General features: G+C 32.3%; 5 protein-coding genes across 5 annotated transcripts in view; 1 reads left to right on the forward strand and 4 right to left on the reverse strand.

Annotated features, from left to right (window-relative positions):
* The window catches only part of Cbr-srv-11, a gene marked incomplete at both ends in the record, with an annotated part of 3,068 nt that extends 2,192 nt beyond the window's left edge, over window positions 1-876 (reverse strand). Inside the window, 2 exons of the mRNA XM_045244830.1 lie at window positions 262-381; window positions 651-876. Of these exons, the coding sequence (XP_045095258.1) occupies window positions 262-381; window positions 651-876 (346 nt within the window). The remainder of the gene's footprint in view (window positions 1-261; window positions 382-650) is intronic.
* A 3,526-nt stretch (window positions 877-4,402) lies between these two features.
* Window positions 4,403-8,787, reverse strand: Cbr-srv-15 (the record flags this gene model as incomplete). The annotated part of the gene is made up of 8 exons (XM_045244831.1): window positions 4,403-4,538; window positions 4,720-4,819; window positions 4,866-4,944; window positions 5,246-5,366; window positions 5,432-5,568; window positions 6,192-6,271; window positions 7,047-7,166; window positions 8,742-8,787. 8 exons carry the CDS (start codon window positions 8,785-8,787, stop codon window positions 4,403-4,405), a joined length of 819 nt encoding a protein of 272 aa, XP_045095259.1.
* A 1,796-nt stretch (window positions 8,788-10,583) lies between these two features.
* CBG26235 lies at window positions 10,584-13,028 on the reverse strand (the record flags this gene model as incomplete). Its single annotated transcript, XM_045244832.1, has 4 exons — window positions 10,584-10,846; window positions 11,592-11,763; window positions 11,809-11,908; window positions 12,991-13,028. The coding sequence occupies 4 exons, from the start codon at window positions 13,026-13,028 to the stop codon at window positions 10,584-10,586; spliced, it is 573 nt and encodes a 190-aa protein (XP_045099431.1).
* A 783-nt stretch (window positions 13,029-13,811) lies between these two features.
* On the reverse strand, window positions 13,812-14,785 carry CBG26236 (the record flags this gene model as incomplete). The annotated part of the gene is made up of 4 exons (XM_045244833.1): window positions 13,812-13,929; window positions 14,193-14,530; window positions 14,579-14,688; window positions 14,737-14,785. 4 exons carry the CDS (start codon window positions 14,783-14,785, stop codon window positions 13,812-13,814), a joined length of 615 nt encoding a protein of 204 aa, XP_045099432.1.
* Window positions 14,786-16,268: 1,483 nt separating this feature from the next.
* CBG13805 lies at window positions 16,269-18,181 on the forward strand (the record flags this gene model as incomplete). The annotated part of the gene is made up of 4 exons (XM_045244835.1): window positions 16,269-16,373; window positions 17,327-17,732; window positions 17,778-17,998; window positions 18,128-18,181. 4 exons carry the CDS (start codon window positions 16,269-16,271, stop codon window positions 18,179-18,181), a joined length of 786 nt encoding a protein of 261 aa, XP_045095260.1.
* Between the last annotated feature and the right edge of the window lie 250 nt (window positions 18,182-18,431).

Consider the following 18,431-nt stretch of genomic DNA (forward strand, 5'->3'; position numbering starts at 1 on the left):
CCCCCCCCCCCCCAAATGGAAACCCTAGCTGTAACCTCCAAGATCGTACAATCATTCCAAAAAAATTGATCTCCAAATTATCGTAATCTTGAAACCGCTATTTTTTCAAGTTAGAAAAAATAATTACTTCCTAGACACTTTCAATCAATTTCCAGATCTTTCAGTACACCATGACTCACCCAGAACTGATGTTTGGAAGGTTCAAAACTTTCTAATTTTTAGATTTAATTACCCTAGATAATTAAGTAATTAGTTACTCACCAGAAGTCCATGCAAAATATAAATAAGTATGTGCATAGTAACCATCCAAAAATAAATAAACACGAGTTCCCCATCCCCATTTTGGGAACATTGCTCCCAGATAATTGTTCAGGAGGGTCCCTAAAAAATTTTAATTTGGAAAAAAAATGTTCAGTAGCTTTTTTTTTATTTATTAGTTACATCCAAACATTTTGATATAAAAGTTCTACGAATTTCCGTTTCAATTGGTTTTGAACTTTTTTGTTGGATTTATTTTTGTTTTCTGAATTCCATGTGTTTTGCCATTTACTTTTTGCAGTTCAAAAGTAATCAAAAAGGTAGGGTATCATACAAAAAAGGTCTTATAGTTTTTTTCAACTATTTAAATTACCCAACTAATTAAAACTCACAAATATCCACTACAGAAGTGGTAACACATAATTTAAAAAATGGAGTTGACAACTCTTCAATGCCCCGTAACTGCGCATCCAATAACAGATAGATCACAAAACAATAAAATGGTAAAGTGAAGCAAAAAATCGAGAATTGAATAGTTTCAACAACTTTTTCAAGCGTTTCATCCAATGGTTCATCGATTTGGACAATGAGAGGGAGCGAATTGAAATCGGAAATCATTCATAAATGATTGCTGAATTAAAACCAAATTATATTAAAGCAGGAATAGAAGAAAGAAGTTCAAAACCGTATGAAAATTTAGTGAAACGGGGAGAAAGATGTGATTGTTTAAAAAAACCCTTCACGACCATAGTACCCTGGACCTTCTAGTCTACTACAGTACCGGTCAATAAGATATAAGAAAACATATTTTTCAGATAGTTTTCAGCCATTTTGACTATTTTCAGGAGTCTGGAGCTCGACTGTCAAGTTCCCGATCACTTTGAAAGTTTTGGAAAGTGTAAAACAAGCCTAGGTAGAAAATTTAGCATTCATAGAATTTTTGAAAATTCCTAGATTTTCCGTTTTGTCGATTTCTGAAAGACACCCCTTTTTTCGCAGGTTTTCGTACTGGAGTTTACTTTAATGTACTGGAACTTGTGCAACATTTTTGAAAACTGAATTTCTGAGGAGGTATGCCAAATGGAAGCGCTTCCCTCTTTAATGTTTCTTATCTCTAGAACTCAACTTTTAAGAAAAGGTCTCAACTACAAAAATGAAGATCTAGTCAGTTTAGTATAGTATGAAATTTTCAGACAAATCTATAAAAATTGAGCTAGTGTTTCAGACAGCCAAAAAAATCATTTTTGAGCAAGACTGCAAATTTTTCGCACATTTTGAAATCGTGCTGTCTCTCTCTAGGAGTTGATTTTGCAGTAAAGTTGTTAGTTAAAAAAAAGCTCTAGGTTTGTTTAGGATACACTAAAAATTTCAGAAGAATCAGACAATTTTCACCTAGTTTTTTGAACCATCAAAAACAAGTATTCAGTACAAAAACGGGCAAAGATTAGTGTCTTTCAGTAATCGGAATTAGTCGGAATGTTCAAAAAATTCTGTGAATGCAAAGCTTTCAAACTAGGTCTGTTTTACATCCTCCAATATTTTCAAAGTGATGGGAACTGTAATAGTTAAGCTTCAGCTCCTGAAAAATGGTCAAAATGGCGAAAACAAAATTGAAGGAAAAAAGTTCAGAAATTCATAAAAATGTAATGAAACCGGAGAAAAATTTGCTGATAAAAACATAGAAACAAAAAATGGTACAGTAAGCGATTCATCTTCTCAATAGTGAATTTCTGGAAAATTTATTGAAAATACAATATGAAATATCAACTAGATTAAAGATTTTTTTGTCTTTGAAGTGAAAACCTTGTAACAGAAAAAATGAAATAGTGTTTTAATGGCTCAAAAAGCATCAAAACTCTTTCAATGATCATTTAACAACTAAAATGCTTTTATTATAAAATTTTCACCTGACATTCTAGGAAAGAATTTCAATAAGGGTGGAAAAATACCCCCCAAAAAGCTATATAGTCAATATGTCAAAAATTGGGGGTCATGAGGAAAAATAAGAAAAGGAGGCGGAGCTTAATTGGGAGCATAGTGCGTCAAAAAATACATATGCACAAATTTCATTATCGAAAAATCTCATTCGGGTCGTTTTTGGAGGGGAAAAGCAAAAAGTGTATTTAGGTCATGTCTGGGAATAGAAAGGTCTAGAATTTGTTTTAAGTGATCTGTAGAACAGGAATTCCTAGAATTTGAGATGTATAATTAGGGGTAATTAGGGGAAACAATTCAAATTGATGTTTGAAATTTTGAAAATTAAAACGCTTAATGAGTAGTTAAAGTAATTCTTGATGTCTAGACATTGTTTTTTACATTTTCCATTGAAGGATGAATCGAAAAAATTGAAAATTGAAAAGTTTATCATTTTATTGAAACAGGTGATGTTTTCTGAGATTTTATGAACTTGGGATTTTAATAAAATTTTAGAAATTTTATGAAAAAATTGTAAATCAGCATTGTATTAACATTTGATTGTCCTTCAAATCAATTTTTTGAAGCGGACATTTTTTTTGGATAAAAAAAAACTTCCAAGAAAAGCACATCAAACAAATGAACATGTTTCTGATATCTGTACCTATATTGTTAATTTTTTTCTTCAGATTCCTGGAGTTCTGAATATCTGAAATTTTTTCACATGTTCTTTTTTATTATTTTCAAGTTTTCCACAGACAGCAATGTCTCGGACGGACAGAGAACACCTGAAAGATAAGGGTACAAGGAAATAAAGACTACTGGAGTCCTAAAAGTTGGAATTTTCAAGATTTCTGTTTTTGGAGATCCTTTGAAAAATAAATATTCGCTGTTTTATAAATTTCATTTTTGAATTTGAAAAATATTTTAGTTTATTGTTCATCTTGTTTATTTTTTCCTTTAACTATAAAGTCTCTGAATTTCAAAATTCCTGAATGATGACCAGCAATTTTTTAGCAAACTAAAATTTAAAAATATGAAATTACCGTTTCAAAATGTTCACTTTTAGATCACAACGTTTCATAGATCGATACATGTCAACATCTTCAAGTCTTCAAAAATTTCAAAGAAAAATCTCGAATCTGAAAATTTTCGAATTCAAAAAATGCTGTATTACCGTATATCCTCAAATAGAAGCCCACCCAAACCCTCAACTTTGAGCTCCATTATCTCAATTCCAGTGAAAGATTTTAAAAATTGGGTAGTTGATGTAATATAGGTGATGTTGTGATAAATAGTTTATCAGTTGGCATATTTGTAGTATCTCTCATAGGAATCGAGATAATTGAGCTCAAAGTTGACGGTTTGGGTGGGCTTCTATTATAGGAAATACGGTATTTGATAGTTTTCAAAGTTTCAAACCCCATTTTTTGAAAACACAAAAATCACAAATGAATTCACTGAAATTTTTCGCGGTTTCGGAAAGCTTAGAATTTCAGATTTCACAAAGTTCCAAATTCTTTCCGTAATTAAATTGATTTTTAGAAATAATTTGGAAATAAAAAGCTTCGAAAATTCATTCATCCTGATCAGACATGAGCGGAATAAAATTTTTGAAAATCAGGAATAAGGAATAAGGAATAAGGAATACAATTTGAAAACCCCGGAAGAAGGAATAAGGAATAGAATAAACACCCGGAATAAGGAAGAAGGAATAAGGAATGAGGAATTCCGCTGATGTCTGAACCTGATCACTAATAAAATAAACAATTTCTTGTTATTTCATAAATTTTGTTTTTGAATCTGAAAAAAAATTAATTTATTAGTAACCATGAAATTTTTGCTTCAAACTCTTCGAATTTAAATAAAACTACTTAGTGATCATCAACAATTTCTTCAATTTTGAAATTTCCAAAATCACTCTTTCAAAATTTTCATTTTTTGGATCACAAAAATTCATGAAGTGATGTAATCGGAGTTTTTGAGTCTTTAAAAAAACATTAAAATTAAAATTATTTTGAAAATGGTTTTTTTTCTCAAAAAGAATTCAAAAAAAGCTTTCCGAATTCAAAAAAAGCAGAATTATTTTACAATTTTTCAAAATTATCAATGTTTCATATCCCCATTTTCGGAATCTAGGAAGAAGGAAAATTTGATATTTCGGATAAAAATTGAGCAAAAAATCGAGACACGGAACTTTTTATTGAGAAAGAAGTTAAAAATAAAAAATTCACTGATTTACAGTAACCACAGAAGAGCTGGCCACTCGTCTTCTCTTCTTTAAACCCAAGCGAATGAAAATATGTTTTCGGAGGGAATCCGAGAAAATCCAGAGAAGATATGGATTGATTCCAGCGTACAGATCGCTGAAAAATAATTGGAAAAAAAAAATGAAAATCGCTGTTTCAAAAAGTTAAGAATTTCAGATTTAGAAATTTCGAATTGTTTCTGCTGTGAATACGATTGTATATTTTGGAACCAACATCTTAAAATTTCGAAAACCAAAATTTTCTAAAACTTTCAGAATTTAGCATCTGAGAATCTTACCTGATAGCATTATAGCATAAATAAAATGTATCCAGCGGGAAATTCAATAGTGACGTTGCATAAATAATCACCAGGACCAGAATAGAAATTTGAATAGTTACTGAAAGAAAAAATTGTGCTACAGTAATCCAAAAGATTTGAGTTACCTGTAATACTGCTCATGATGAAAAGTTTCACTTCTTTTTTCTTGATAACAGCACGGGATTTTGCAAAATGGGAGGATTTCTGAAATGTAATCTATTTTAAAGATTCTAGTTAAAAAATCATTCCTAATTCTGAAAATCATTCCTAATTCTGAAAATTTCAAAAAAAATCCTAAAAGACCCAAGAATACAAAACCCTGAAATTCCAAATTTTCAGAAATCCAATACTCTCAGAATTCCTGATTTACACAATTTTAGAATATCAAAATTTCAGAATCAACAATAGAAAAAAATCACTCAACACTGGAAAAATTTCATTTTGTTATCAAACTTTTGAAACGATGAAATTTTTTTGAAACTTTTCAAATTCCCCGCTAACTCACAATAGCATTACTACTCTTTCTTAACATGAACAACAAATAACAATAAGCCAAAATCAAATAAATGCACACAATTGCCAAGAACAGCCCAGCGATTCCGAAAAGTACACCAATGAAAATTTCACTGAAAAAAATGTTGGAATCAATTTACGCTCAAATTTTGGTTTCAACCGTTTCCCCGAATCCGACCTTTTGAACCTTGGGACGACTCCATTTTTAGAATTTCGATATAATTGAGTTTCGTTGAAAAATGTGGCGATTCCAGCAAAAAGTCCCGGCAAAAATTGAATGGCTATGGCAATTCGGAGGCGCGTGGATGTCCACATCTGAAAATGGAGTAGCTGGAAGGGTTACTGTAGGATTCATAAAGACTAATGTTGTATGATTACTGTAGTTCAGTGTTACTATAGTGTAAGTGGGAATTACTGAAGTTGAATCATCAATTATTGCAATTCAATTTAACAATGGTTACTGTACGTTTCATGAAGACTTCAGTGGCAATATAACGTTCGTTGGGATTACTGCAGTTGGAATATCGATTCTTACAGTCTAGGCTAGTTAGGTGTTACTATATTTGAAGCATTAATCCCTGTAGGTTTGGACTAGTAAGGATACTGTCGAATTCTTGAAGACTACTGTAATAGTACTACTGTAGGTTGAGCACGTATTCTCAGTAGGACTACTGTAGCTGAACGGTCTAGGCTTTTGTAGGTGAGCGTCAGTATAGATAACGCTGGGTTTACTATAGTATAGTATCAATTCTCGCAGTTTAGGATAGCAAGGGTTACTGTAGGATTTATGAAGAATACTGTAGTAAGATTACTGTACCTACTGTCAGATTCCAGCAGCTGAATGATCTTCTATCTTAATTGCTGTACTTGATTCTGTGTATATTAGAAGTGTCACTTTAGCGTACGCTAAAGTTCCTGTAGGCGATTACTGTACTCACTCTAGAATGCTTTGAAGGGAAAAGAATGGCGGAGACTCGGTTGGTAGCTAGAAGAGATACGCACATTGCTTGGCAAATTCCTGAAACCTTTTATTTTCAATCTTTATATTTTGTCCCCTAAAAATCTTTTTTTTTCTGACCATCACATCATTTGTTTCTTTCCTCGAATCTAGTTTTCAACAAATTACATTTTTCTAGGAAAAAAAATTCCAGGAAATAAGTTTAGCGCACCTGCTCAAAAAGCAATTATGTTTCAACAAACTTGCACATAATGGATTCAATTTTTTTTAATTGTTTTTGGCACGTATACACTTTAAAGAAGCTGAAAAAATTATCTTGGTAAGACCCTGAATGGTTAAAGAAAAACCAGAAAAGCTAGAATTCAAAAATCAGTGAAACAGAAATAAAAATAGGTTCCCATCCATGAGAAAGTCATAAGACATTTATTTTTAGTTTTGCAAAAAAAAATTTGGAATCAAAAATCAAAAGATCTCTTTTTTCGAAATTTTGGATTCTAAAAGTTTGAAAAGCTTATAATCTTTTTATTTTATTATCTACAGAATATCTCAGAAAATGATTCCTAATTCGTCAAAGATTTGAAACAGAATTTTCAATTATATATCCGAATGAGTAAGTTATGATGAATATTCTAAAAACTGCTTTCAAAATTATAAAAATCCTGAAACCGTTTTTTTTCAAAATAGCGAAAATAGTAATTTTCTAGACACTTTTAATCAATTTCCAAAACTTTCAGCACACAATGACTCATTCAAAGTTCAAGATTGGAATCATTTTAAGGTCCATAACTTTATAATTGCCATATTTAACTACCCTAATTGCTAATTAAATACTTACCAGACGCCCATGCAAAATACAAATAAGTATGTGCATAGTAAACATCCAAAAATAAATAAACACGAGTTCCCCATCCCCATTTGGGGAGCATTGCACCCAGATAATTGTTCAGGAGGGTCCCTGAAAATTTTTTTTGAAAAAAAGTTTTTTTTTCCTGTTTCGTGTATTTGATTTCCACTCCGTAGAAGTTTAATTAGACAGTGAAATTCTCAGACTCTGAAGTTCTAAAATTCTCAGATTCCGAATTACTGAAATTTCAAAGTTCTGAAATTCTAAGAATTTTGAGATTTTCAAGCTCTGAAATTCAACAATTCAGAAACTCCCTCAAAAAAAACTATACCCCCGAATCACAAGCGTTGTACCCCTGAATGAAATGAGTTGTACCCCTGAATCATTGTACCCCCGAATTTTTGGCCGAAATTCTACCCAGTTGACCCGCCGAAATAACACCTTTGATAGTCTTCAATTGTGTTTGTTTTCCTCAAAAAACTACGAAAAAGATGTAAAAATAAAAATTCATCATATTCCGAATCATATACTCAAATTGATCTCAATGACCCCTATGAGACTATCAATGCCCCATGGGAGCATTTGGTCCGATGCCCCCTATGAGACATGGTGGGATGCCTCCTAAGAGACAACTTCAGGATGCCCCCGATGAGTTAGTGACCCCTATGAGTGAATGCCCCCTTTGAGCACGATGCCCCCTATTTCGATGCCCCCTGGGAGTATGGGCCTGAAATCTCTCCGGCACAAAAATGTATTTAGACTTTTTCGATATTTTTTTGAAAAATCGACTTCTACTTTTTTCCGTTCCATACTAGTCATAATTTTCATATCCAAAGTACAAACTCTACTAGATCTAAGCATGCCTCTAAGCATTTGTTTTCCATCCCTCAATGTTTTTTTTAAGGCTCACATCACAGGAAAATAATTCATGCAAATAGTGAGCTGATCAAACTAAAAATTTTACAAAAGTTAGCAAATTAAAAAAAAACAGAAAAGACGATTTCCTCGTTTCAGTTTAAAATACCGTATTTCCTCTAATAGAAGAGCACTTAAACCATCAACTTTGAGTTAAATTTTCTCGGTTACTATGAAAGATATCAAGAAGTGGTCAACTGATAAATTGTTTATCATAATTTCAGAAATTTTTTATCAGTTGACATATTTTTGTTATTTTTCATAGGAATTGAGATAATTGAGTTCAAAATTGACGGTTTTGTTTTAAAATAAAACATTTGTAATGAAACAGAAAATAATACAGGGCTTTTCTAAGTATTTCATCAACTACCGTTAACACTAGAAGGCCACCCGAACAGTCAACTTTTATCGAATTGTGTGAAAGATATAAAAAAGTAATCAACAAATAAAGTGTTTATCATAATGTCAAAAATATTTTTTCAGCTGCCCACTTTTTGATAGCTTTTACATAAACTGAGATATATGAGCTCAAAGTTGGGTGGCCTTTCATCACAGGTTTTACAGTATATCAATAAAATATAAACTCACAAATATCAATAAAAGCAGTTGTGATGCATAATCTGAAAAACGGAGTGGACAATTCATCAATTCCTCGGTGTAAGGCGTCCAACATGAAATAGGTCACCAGAATGTAAAATGGAAAAGTGAAACAGAAAATTGAAAATTGCACAGTCTCCACTATTTTTTCCAATGTTTCTTGGGTATAGTCACCGGTTTGAGTGACCATCGGAAGCGAGTAGAAATCGGTGACGACCATTTTTTTCCTGGATTTTGGAGTGCTGAAAAAATGTAATGTATGAGTTTAAAATTCAGATTCTGATAACCAAAAAATAATGGAACCCAAGTAACAAAAATGATACTTTAAAGAATATTTTTAATCCAAAAATTTGATAGCAACTCAAAAAAAATATTAAACAATCAAATATTCAAAAATTAGATTTGCTACTTTGGAACATTCTGAAACGGTGATTGTTTTAGATTTTCAGGATCTTCCAATACTCCAAAACTCAAATTGCTCTTTTCTTCTTCTCAGAATCAAACTCCAAGTTCCCAAGTCATGGGAAAAAAGTGGGCGGAGCCTATGACGAGTGGAAAAAATGAATGCGCGTGAATCGAATAACAAGGATCAATTAAATAAGGTCTATTAAATAAGGGTGTCAGCAGTCAAAAATCAGGAGACAGCATCTGGAAAATATATATTCCTGAAAACAAAAGAGGGCATGTCTGGGAAAATAATGAAAAGAAAGTTATTTGCTGGGAAAGTATTAGTTTCCGGGTTGCTGCAATTAAGAGAATCATTGTGTATTCTATTTTTGAAAAGTAAAGAAAAAATGATACAAGGAAACCACAGAAAAACGAAAAAAAAAAAAGAATATGTTTTTTTTAACTCTGAAATTCTTTCAACTGGAGTCAACGAAAGGAACTGAATGCGAAAATCAGAAAAATGTCATATGGCTTTTCTGAAACAGAAAAAAAAGAAAATAATGACTTTTTTGTAGTTATTCAACAACACCCAAATGGAATTTTTGACTTCGTCCTAAATTTATTTTATTTTCGAAAAAAAAAACAATTTTCTAGCGATTTTTGCATTTTCTTATCTAATTTCATCCACTTTATAACACGAGAAAGTAGCTACCGTAAAATCTGTAATAGAAGGGCTCCCTAACGTTCAACTTAGGACCAATTTATCTCGGTTCCTGTCAAAGATACAAAAAAAAGTGATCAACTAATAACTTGTTAATTATAATATCTTCCTTATTAATAAAATTCTAGAGGCGTCTGTCCGTCCTCGTGTCCGTCTGTGGACTTTCGAAAAAATTGAAAAATACATATATATTTACGTGACCCTTTTATTTAGAAAACGTGAGAAACGAAGCGGCGAACATTTGAAAAAAAAATAGATTGAATCGCGCCGAAGGCGCACCAGCTTGCTGGTCAGAAAAATTTTATCAGTTAACTATTTTTTGATATCTCTTAAAGGAGCCAAGATAATAAACCTCAAACTTGACAGTACACATGGAAGCTTCTTTTAGAGATTTTACGTTTTAAAAAGATGAGCAACATTGTTCGAATTAGTAGACTTTCTAAAGTTTTCAAATTGAACGACATATCAAATTCCCGACATATCAAATAAAGATGAAACAGAATTATATGTTTCAATACTCATTGAAGCGAAAATCAGAAACAAAGTCACTGCATCTCTTTTTAAAGGGCTTAATTTTTCCAGATGACTGGAAAACGATCCTAAATCGAAATTCCGCATTTTTCGATGTAAAAGTTGAAAATATCTTCGGAATATCGTCTGAAAAAAAAACACTCATAATATATGTTATATCTGAAACACAAAAAAATTTTCCAAAGAAAATCAGTGTTTCATTTCAAAACATGTTGTAAATAAATAGATCCAGTTAATCAAACAATAAATCAATGGCAAATTTTTCAAAAATTTCGAAAAATCGCAGTAATGAATTAGAAGCATTAGTACTAGGAAAATGGACATAACCGGATAAAAATAGTCATAGGAATTCAAGATTACAGTAATCCAATTGCTCATCATCCACTTTTCTCTTTTCCAATTTGCTCTAGAATACTTTTCAGCTGACGTCGACGATTGAAATAGTTCTGAACCGCCAAAACATCCAATTTCAGATTTTCAGCCATCACTTCCAAGGTTTTCAGCTCTGGATATTCGTGTTTTTCAAACATTTCTCTCATTGTGGCCAGTTGAAATTTCGTATAGGCAACTTTTTTGGTTTCAGATGTTGAAGATTGGTCAGAGGCAGTCGGAAATGTGGTTGGATGGTTTTGGTAAGAATCTGAAAAAACTGGACATTGCACTGAAGATTCAACAATCAAAAAATTGATATATCAGAATTCAAAAAGTCTGTGAAACTGAAATCTTTTGTTTTCAAGAATAATTGGAAGTTTTAGAATTTCAGATTTTCAGATTTTCGGAAGTCTGAAATTTTAGACTTCCAGAAATTTAGAGTTTCAAAACTTCTGAATTTCTTGATCCCGAAGTTTGGGAATGAAGAATCTGACATTGAGAATCTGAGAATCTGAATTACTGAATTTATGAGATCCTGTGACATAATATTTCTGAGATTCTGAGATTCTGAGATTCTGAAGATCTGAGATCCTGAGATTCTAAGATTTCGAGGTTCTGAGATTCTGAGATTCTGAGATTTTGAGATTTTGAGATTTCGAGATTCTGAGATTCTGACATTCTGAGAATCTGAAATTGAGAATCTGAGGGGGGGGGGGGTATTCAAAATTCCCAAAGAATCTGAAAATACAGAATTTTAAAAGGTTTTTATCGATTTCTCAGAATCTTCAGGACCTTGAATATGATAAAAACCAAAATTCTGAACATCTAAGAATCCAACAAAACCTTGGAAAATAAAAATATGATAACCTAGTGATTTTGAGAACCTAGAAAATTTCAAAAACTTCAAAAAATTTTGCAGTGCCGATTCAGAGATTAACGAAACTCGAATTTCTCAAAACTTCTAAAACCAGAATGAAACTGAAATATTTTTTTTATTTTTACTCATTGCTCACCCTTATTCTCCTCTACCGTATTCTTTTCCAAACTTTTCCTTTTTCTCGAATTTTTGTTTCCTTTCGATTTCCGCTGATTGTTCACATTTTCTTTATTTTCAGCTGCATAATTGTGATCTTCAAATCTCTTTTTCCCGGGATTTTCGAGCATTTCTATCAGAGCACTATTGATCTGAAAACATTTTTTTTAATTGATTTTCTTCTATTTGGAGTATACCGGATTCTCCAAAGCTTCCAGATTACTGTAGCTTTGCATTTCTGGATTTGTAGCCGCTTTTTTGGATGGTTTTCCTGACTTTTTAAAGTTCGAAATATCTCTGAAATTCGAAAAAAAATCAAAAATTCCAAAAATTTCGAAATCGGCTCACACAATCGGCTCTTTTTTGGATTTTCCAGTGCTCCGAAGACTTCAATAACTGGATTTTTGTATTTTTTCAGCATTTTCTGATTTCCAGCATGAGAAATTCCAGAAATCGGTTCCAGATAGTCTTCGGGAAACGTTTTTATAAATTCTCGAGTGAATCGGCAATTTGAGAAGGTGGATGTGTTGTCGAGGAAGTAGACAGGAGTGTAGCGGAACTTTTTGATGAGTCTGAAAGTTAAAAAATTCAAAAATTCTAGAATTTCAGAATCATAGGAATCCAGAAAATCCAAAAATATAGCAAACCCTGAAATTTCGAAATTCTGAAATCCTAAAATTCAAAAATTCAAAAATTCGAAATTCCAAAAATCCAAGAAATCAAAAATCCCAAAATCCAAGAATTCAATGATTCCAGAATTTCAGAATTCCAGGACTTCAGAATTCAAGAATCCCAAGAATTCGAAAGGAAGTTTTGAATTTCTGAAATTCTGAAATTCTGAAACCCGGAAATTTCGGAATTCTCAAATTCTTGGTTTCATGGATTGTTGAATTTTCTGGATTTTCAAGCTACCTGTTCTCCAATTCTAGAATTCTGTAATCTTAAGTTTCAGAACCTTTAAAATTAGAGATCTCCAGAATTTAAGATTCCTAGAATTCAAGAAACTCAATTTCAAAATTTCAGAACTGCCGAGATTCTGAATTCTAAAAATTCTAAGAAATCAGAAATGCGAAAAATCCTAGAATCGAAGAATTCCAGAATTTCAGAATTCCGGGAATTCAGAATCTCACGAATCCCAAGAATCCGAAAGGAAGTTTTGAAATTCTGGAACTCCGGAATTCTGTAATTCTAAAATTCTGGATTCTTGGGTTTTGGATTCTGGAATTTTTGGATTCTTGGGTTTTTGGGGATTCATGGTATTCATGGTATTCTTTTATTCTTACAATGATATTCTCGAATTTTCGAATTCCAGATTTCCAGAACTTCAGAATTCCACATTTTCAGATTTTTTCAGAATTTGTAATCAAAAAAAGACTTACGGTTCCTGCATCTTCTCTCTTTTCTGTGGAATTTCCATTTTTCGATTTTTCTCGAACTTCGTTAATTAATTTTGAAAGTTAATTTGATTTTTAGTAGAATTTAGTTGGCGATGGGTCTGAAGTTTTAATTTTCACATAAAATTCTGAAAATATATAGTATAAAAAGAGCCGAAAAACAAGGAAAATCTTGAAAAAATGTGAAAAAAATGAACAAAATGACGAAAAATGAACAGAGAAAAATCAAAATTCAGATTTTGCCGCTGTTCGAATTTGATCTACCACACAAAAAGTTTTGACAATTGATTTTTAAAAAATTTTTCGAAATTCCATTTTTAAAGTTCAAAAAAGAAAAGGAATGGAGAAAATCTCTTCTTTTCATATTTTAAACCAAAATGAAACTGAAATTTTATTTCAGAATTTTGGTACTGATTAGCCAGACTCTCGTCTGTTGATCCCTTTCGCCGCGTAGAGGCTCAGTACATTGAAAGGGAAAATGATTTTTACGGGGGGAAAAACCAACCAAAAACCCCATTGTTCGCAGTCTGATCCTCAGCATGAGTGGCGAGCCCTGTTCTAGTGATGCTGCCTTCCAGTGAACCGTGGAACACTGACCGACTAGACCACCAGCCCATTGCTGGCTGTGTATGACAAAGAGATTTATGAAAAATATGAGCACCAAGTTTATTCAATCATGTCTTTGGGAAACTTGAATTTCTTATCCATTAGAATCATCATTTGTAGTCAAATTAGAATTTAAAAAATTTATCACAAAAAATACAAAAAATCTTGAAACTGAAAAAATAAAATTCATACATTTAAAATTAATCAATCGCTTCCAGCACCGTCGCTTTTTTACAAAGAATTCCATTTTCAGCTTTTCCATAAACACAAGCGCTACCAGGTGGACCATGGATCCGGTCCAAGTCCGCCGGTTCCATGCTGAAATTCAGAATCTTGGCATCAAGGAAATGAGAAATTTTCCTATTGTACTTAAAAAAACATACAAATTCGCTTTAATTCAATGAAAAAAAAACCATCTTTCCAGCTCACCTAGGAGCCAAGATAGAGCCGATCAACGTTCAGGAGGTTAGAGACGCAGTATGTCTCGTCGTCTGGCGTCTCTAACCTCCCGAAACTTTGGACGGCTATATCTCGACTTCTAGATGAGCTAGAAAGTTGGAAATGGACAAAAATTCACTCACTATGGTCCAAAAATGCATACATAATCAACCGAAATCCCTTGACCATCCAAAATTTTCGATGCCGTGTTTTTCAATTTCAGCGCACAGGATTTTTCCGATTTCGCACATCCAACTTCCATGTACAGCGGTCTTAGAACATCCGAAAAATAATATTTGGTCCCAAAAAATTGGTCAGTTTTGTTCAAATCCTTCAAATGATCCTCTGAATATTCCAGAAATTTCTTCACAAACTGTTCAGGTACTGGCTCGTAATTCGGTTGATTTTCGAGAAAATCTTTGGGTAGTGAACAGTAATTTGTGTAGTTTTTAGCCTCATTCTCACGGAGATTACTGTATTCCTGAAAATAAAATTGTATGTAAATTGGAGGGTAATTTAGGACACTCACTAATTGATACATGTTGGCGATTTGAGCAATTTTGGCAAATTTCGAGCGAAAATCGTTGAGACTTGCAATTATTTCGTGCTGTTTCGAGTTTTCGATAGGAGAGGGGGAAACTGTAACGCATTTAGTACTGACTTCTCTGCAAGATCTTTACTTTTCACCTTTTAAAATTAGCAGAATTCCAAAAATGAGCTGGAGAAAGTTTTTCATCTTTTTGGGAATCGAAATTCTGAAAATTCTAGAATTGTATTTAAAATATTAAAGAAATTAAGAATCTAGGAAGCTTAAATTCTTAAAATGCTTAAAAAATCTGAGAATTATGAGAAACATAAAGAGAAAATTTTAAAATTCAAAAATAAGCAATTTTCTAAATTTCGGCTCCTACTGCATTTGCTCTAATAGATGTCCATCCAAACCGTCAACTTTGAGCCCATGTATCTCATTTTCTGTAAAAGATATCAAAAATCTTTTAACTGGTAAATTACTTATCATAATATCACCAACATTTTATCAGTTGAACATTTTTTTATGTCTCTTACAGAAACCGAGATAACGGAGCTCAAAGTTTGGCTGCTACAAATCAGTGGCGGCTTACTGGCGGCTCTAAATGAAGCTTAACTTCAAGCCGATTTTCCTCATTTCCCGTAAAAATAACAACAATCTTTCAACTAGTAAATTATTTATTATAATATCACCAACATTTTATCAGTTGAAAAATTTTTGATACTTCTCATAAGAACCAAGATAATGGAGCTCAAAGTGAACATAGGTGCCAAAAATTAATTGTTCACAGTACATTTTTCGACTTGTTTAGATGAATTATCAATAACACTAAAAAAACCAAATTCATCATTTTTGAGATAAAAAGAAAGTGAAAGAGGAAAAATTTTCTTTTGAACTAATCAATTCTCTGATATCACATGATTTTTTGTTGTTTTTTCGAGAGATTTTTGATTTTTGGTCAGCTCTAACCAACAAGAAAGATCTATCAAGTTTTCAGAAAAAAAGAAAAACTCAAAGTGTATTTGAAACAAAGTGTAAAGAAAAAAAAAACGTTTTTTACAAAAAATAGTCCTGATCGACAAAGGAATTGAGCCAATTTATCTCGGCTCCTATGCAAGTTATCAAAAATGTGTCAACTAATAAAATATTTTTGATAATATGATAAACAATCTATCAGTTGACAACTTTTTTGTATCTTTGACAGGAACCGAGATAAACTGGCTCAAAGTTAAAAGTTATGGGGCCCAAGATTCACGGTCAATTAAACTTTCCCATTTTATGGAATGGAATTTCTGAACATCAATGTTTCAAATTTCCAATTTTTAACAATGAAAAAAAAAGTAAATTCAATATTATTCAGCTTCTCCCCTTCAATTTGACAAATGACCCTTCCTCTGTTCTCTGCGTCTCTTCTCTCTCCTCCTAGGGACCCTCTATCCCCATCCATATCTCTCCCTTGTCCTTTTTCTTTCCCTCTCGAGAAATAAAATTGTCTTCTTCTCCTTCTTTTTCGTTTCCTGAAATTCCCGCATCCTTCTTCTTCTCCTACCCCTTGGCTCCATCTGCTGCTCCGAAATGCATATATGAGCATCATCTTGCTCTTCATGTTCATACACAATTCCCGTCAGCAGATGGTCCATTTCCTGTTGACGGACCCCTGTAGCCGAGTTTTTGCTCCATTTGTAATACTATGTTTCTTATATTGACATTGCTCATTTTACTGATTTTTCTGGGCGTTTTGGTGTATTTTGGAACGGGATTTGTTGCTGGGAAAAAGAAGGAAAATGGGAATAAGGTGAGTAAAAACATTCAATATCAGAAAAATAAATTTTCTGTTTCTATTTATTAATTTTTTGGGGAATATTTTGAATGCTTTAATGAATCCGAAATCGTCCCGAACTTTTTATCTAACATAATAAAAAGTACTGAATTTCCAAAAATTCCGGGAAAATTAATTCCAAATTTAGAAATGCTGTCGGGAAATGTATTAAAAAAACTTCAATTAACTCTAATCTTGAAATGATTCGGAAACAGCAGAAATTTTCAAGTTTGAAATATTTCATGTTTTTAAAAAAAGTTACTGTAGTTTTTCGATTTCAAAGATTACTGTAGCTTTCGAACTTCAAAGATTACTGTGATTTTTTAATTTCAAAGATTACTTTAATTTTTGAATTTGCAGTTTTTCGGATTTCAGAAGTCACAGTAGGTTTTCGAATTTCCTACATTACTGTAAACATTTTCAGTTTGAAATATTTTATGCCCTTTAAAAAGAGTACTGTAAATTTTAATTTCACATATTACTGTAGTTCTTTGAACATTGAAGATTACAGTAGTTGTTGAATTTTAATGACTACTGTAGATTTTGGATTTTAGAGATTACAGTAATTATTGATTCTCAAGATTACGGTATGATTTGAGTTCCAATGATTATTGTAGTTCTCGAATTTCAAAGATTAATGAAATTTTTCGAATTCGAATTTGAATTGAATTTCAAGGATTACTGTAGTTTTTCAAAATTTGAAAATTACTGTAGATTTCGGATTCTGCAAGGTTACTATAGTAGTCTGAATTTCAAAAAAAAGAAAGGATTTTGAATTTCGAAAATTGCTGTAGTTTTATGAATTTCAAAGATAACTGTAAATTTTAATTTCACATATCACTCTAGTTTATCGAATTTCAAATATTACAGTAGATTTTCGAATTTTAAAGATTTACAAATTTAAAAAAAACCAATTTTTCAATTTTCAGGAACTACCCAATTCTAAAAATTCCAATTCTCTTCTCCTGCCAAAAACTACTGAAACTAAAAACACCTTCTTTCCCTGTGAAGCTTTATCTAAAGCTCCAGAAGATCCAGAAGATTCCTCGATTTCAGAAGACGTCAGTCAGAATTCAAAAAGAAGTTCTGAAGACCTTCCAGAAGAATCTATTTCTCGGAAACTTCTAGAAACAGAGGGTTTGCCAAATATAGAATCCGAACATTCGTTGGAGCAAGACTTCCAACTCAAGATTGAAGATTGGAAAATTTCCAAAACGCCAGAAGGTTCTCCAAAATCCACGTCATCTTGTATTTCTTCGGAAATCTCATTGGATAATTTGATAGAAGAAGAAGACATAGAGGATGAGCAACCATCTCCAATGAAATTCATAGGAGGTAAAATTAAGGTTTCAAAAAGGAAATTCCAAAAAAAAAATTCAGACCCATCAATTAGGCTCCGCCCCTCGTCTCTTCCTGTTGGGACCTTCAATTCGGCGTCAACGTCTTCTGCTTCAATTTTCAATTTCTCTCGAAAAACTCCTGAATTTGTCCCTAGAATGATGTTGGAGGAGTTTGAAATGTTGGATCGAAGTGTTGAAAAACGAAAAATGGATATTCAGAATTTGCTGAAAAGGATAGAGTCGGCGAAACGGAGACATAGGGTAGGAATGTTTAATCTTACTCATTTTTATCTTCTTTAAAGTTCTATAATCAAAAATCCAAAACATTATCTCTTTGAAATACTACATAAAACAGAAAAAAAACTCAAAATCCACTGCCAGTTTTTTCAGAGATTCAGCGAAGAAATCCAACGGGTCCAAATCGAGCACAACATTCGATATTGAGAAATGCAAATGCGCTCTAATCGGAATTTTTTATCAATTGGAACATTGCCAAATCCTTACGAGTAGCGGCTTTTGTCACTGCCTTCTAATTCTTTGAATAAACGAGTTTTCTTTTTATAATTCGAAATTCCAATTTTTTAGATTTTTTTTTCAGATCCCAAATGTCTCAAATGTCTCAAATGATCCCAAATGTCTTCACTTTTCGCAAGATCCAGAAGAGTTTTCGTTCGATCACGCCCTCAAAAAAAAT

Source organism: Caenorhabditis briggsae (assembly GCF_000004555.2).
Source record: "Caenorhabditis briggsae complete genome, chrIV, whole genome shotgun sequence".
NCBI classification, from domain to species: domain Eukaryota; kingdom Metazoa; phylum Nematoda; class Chromadorea; order Rhabditida; family Rhabditidae; genus Caenorhabditis; species Caenorhabditis briggsae.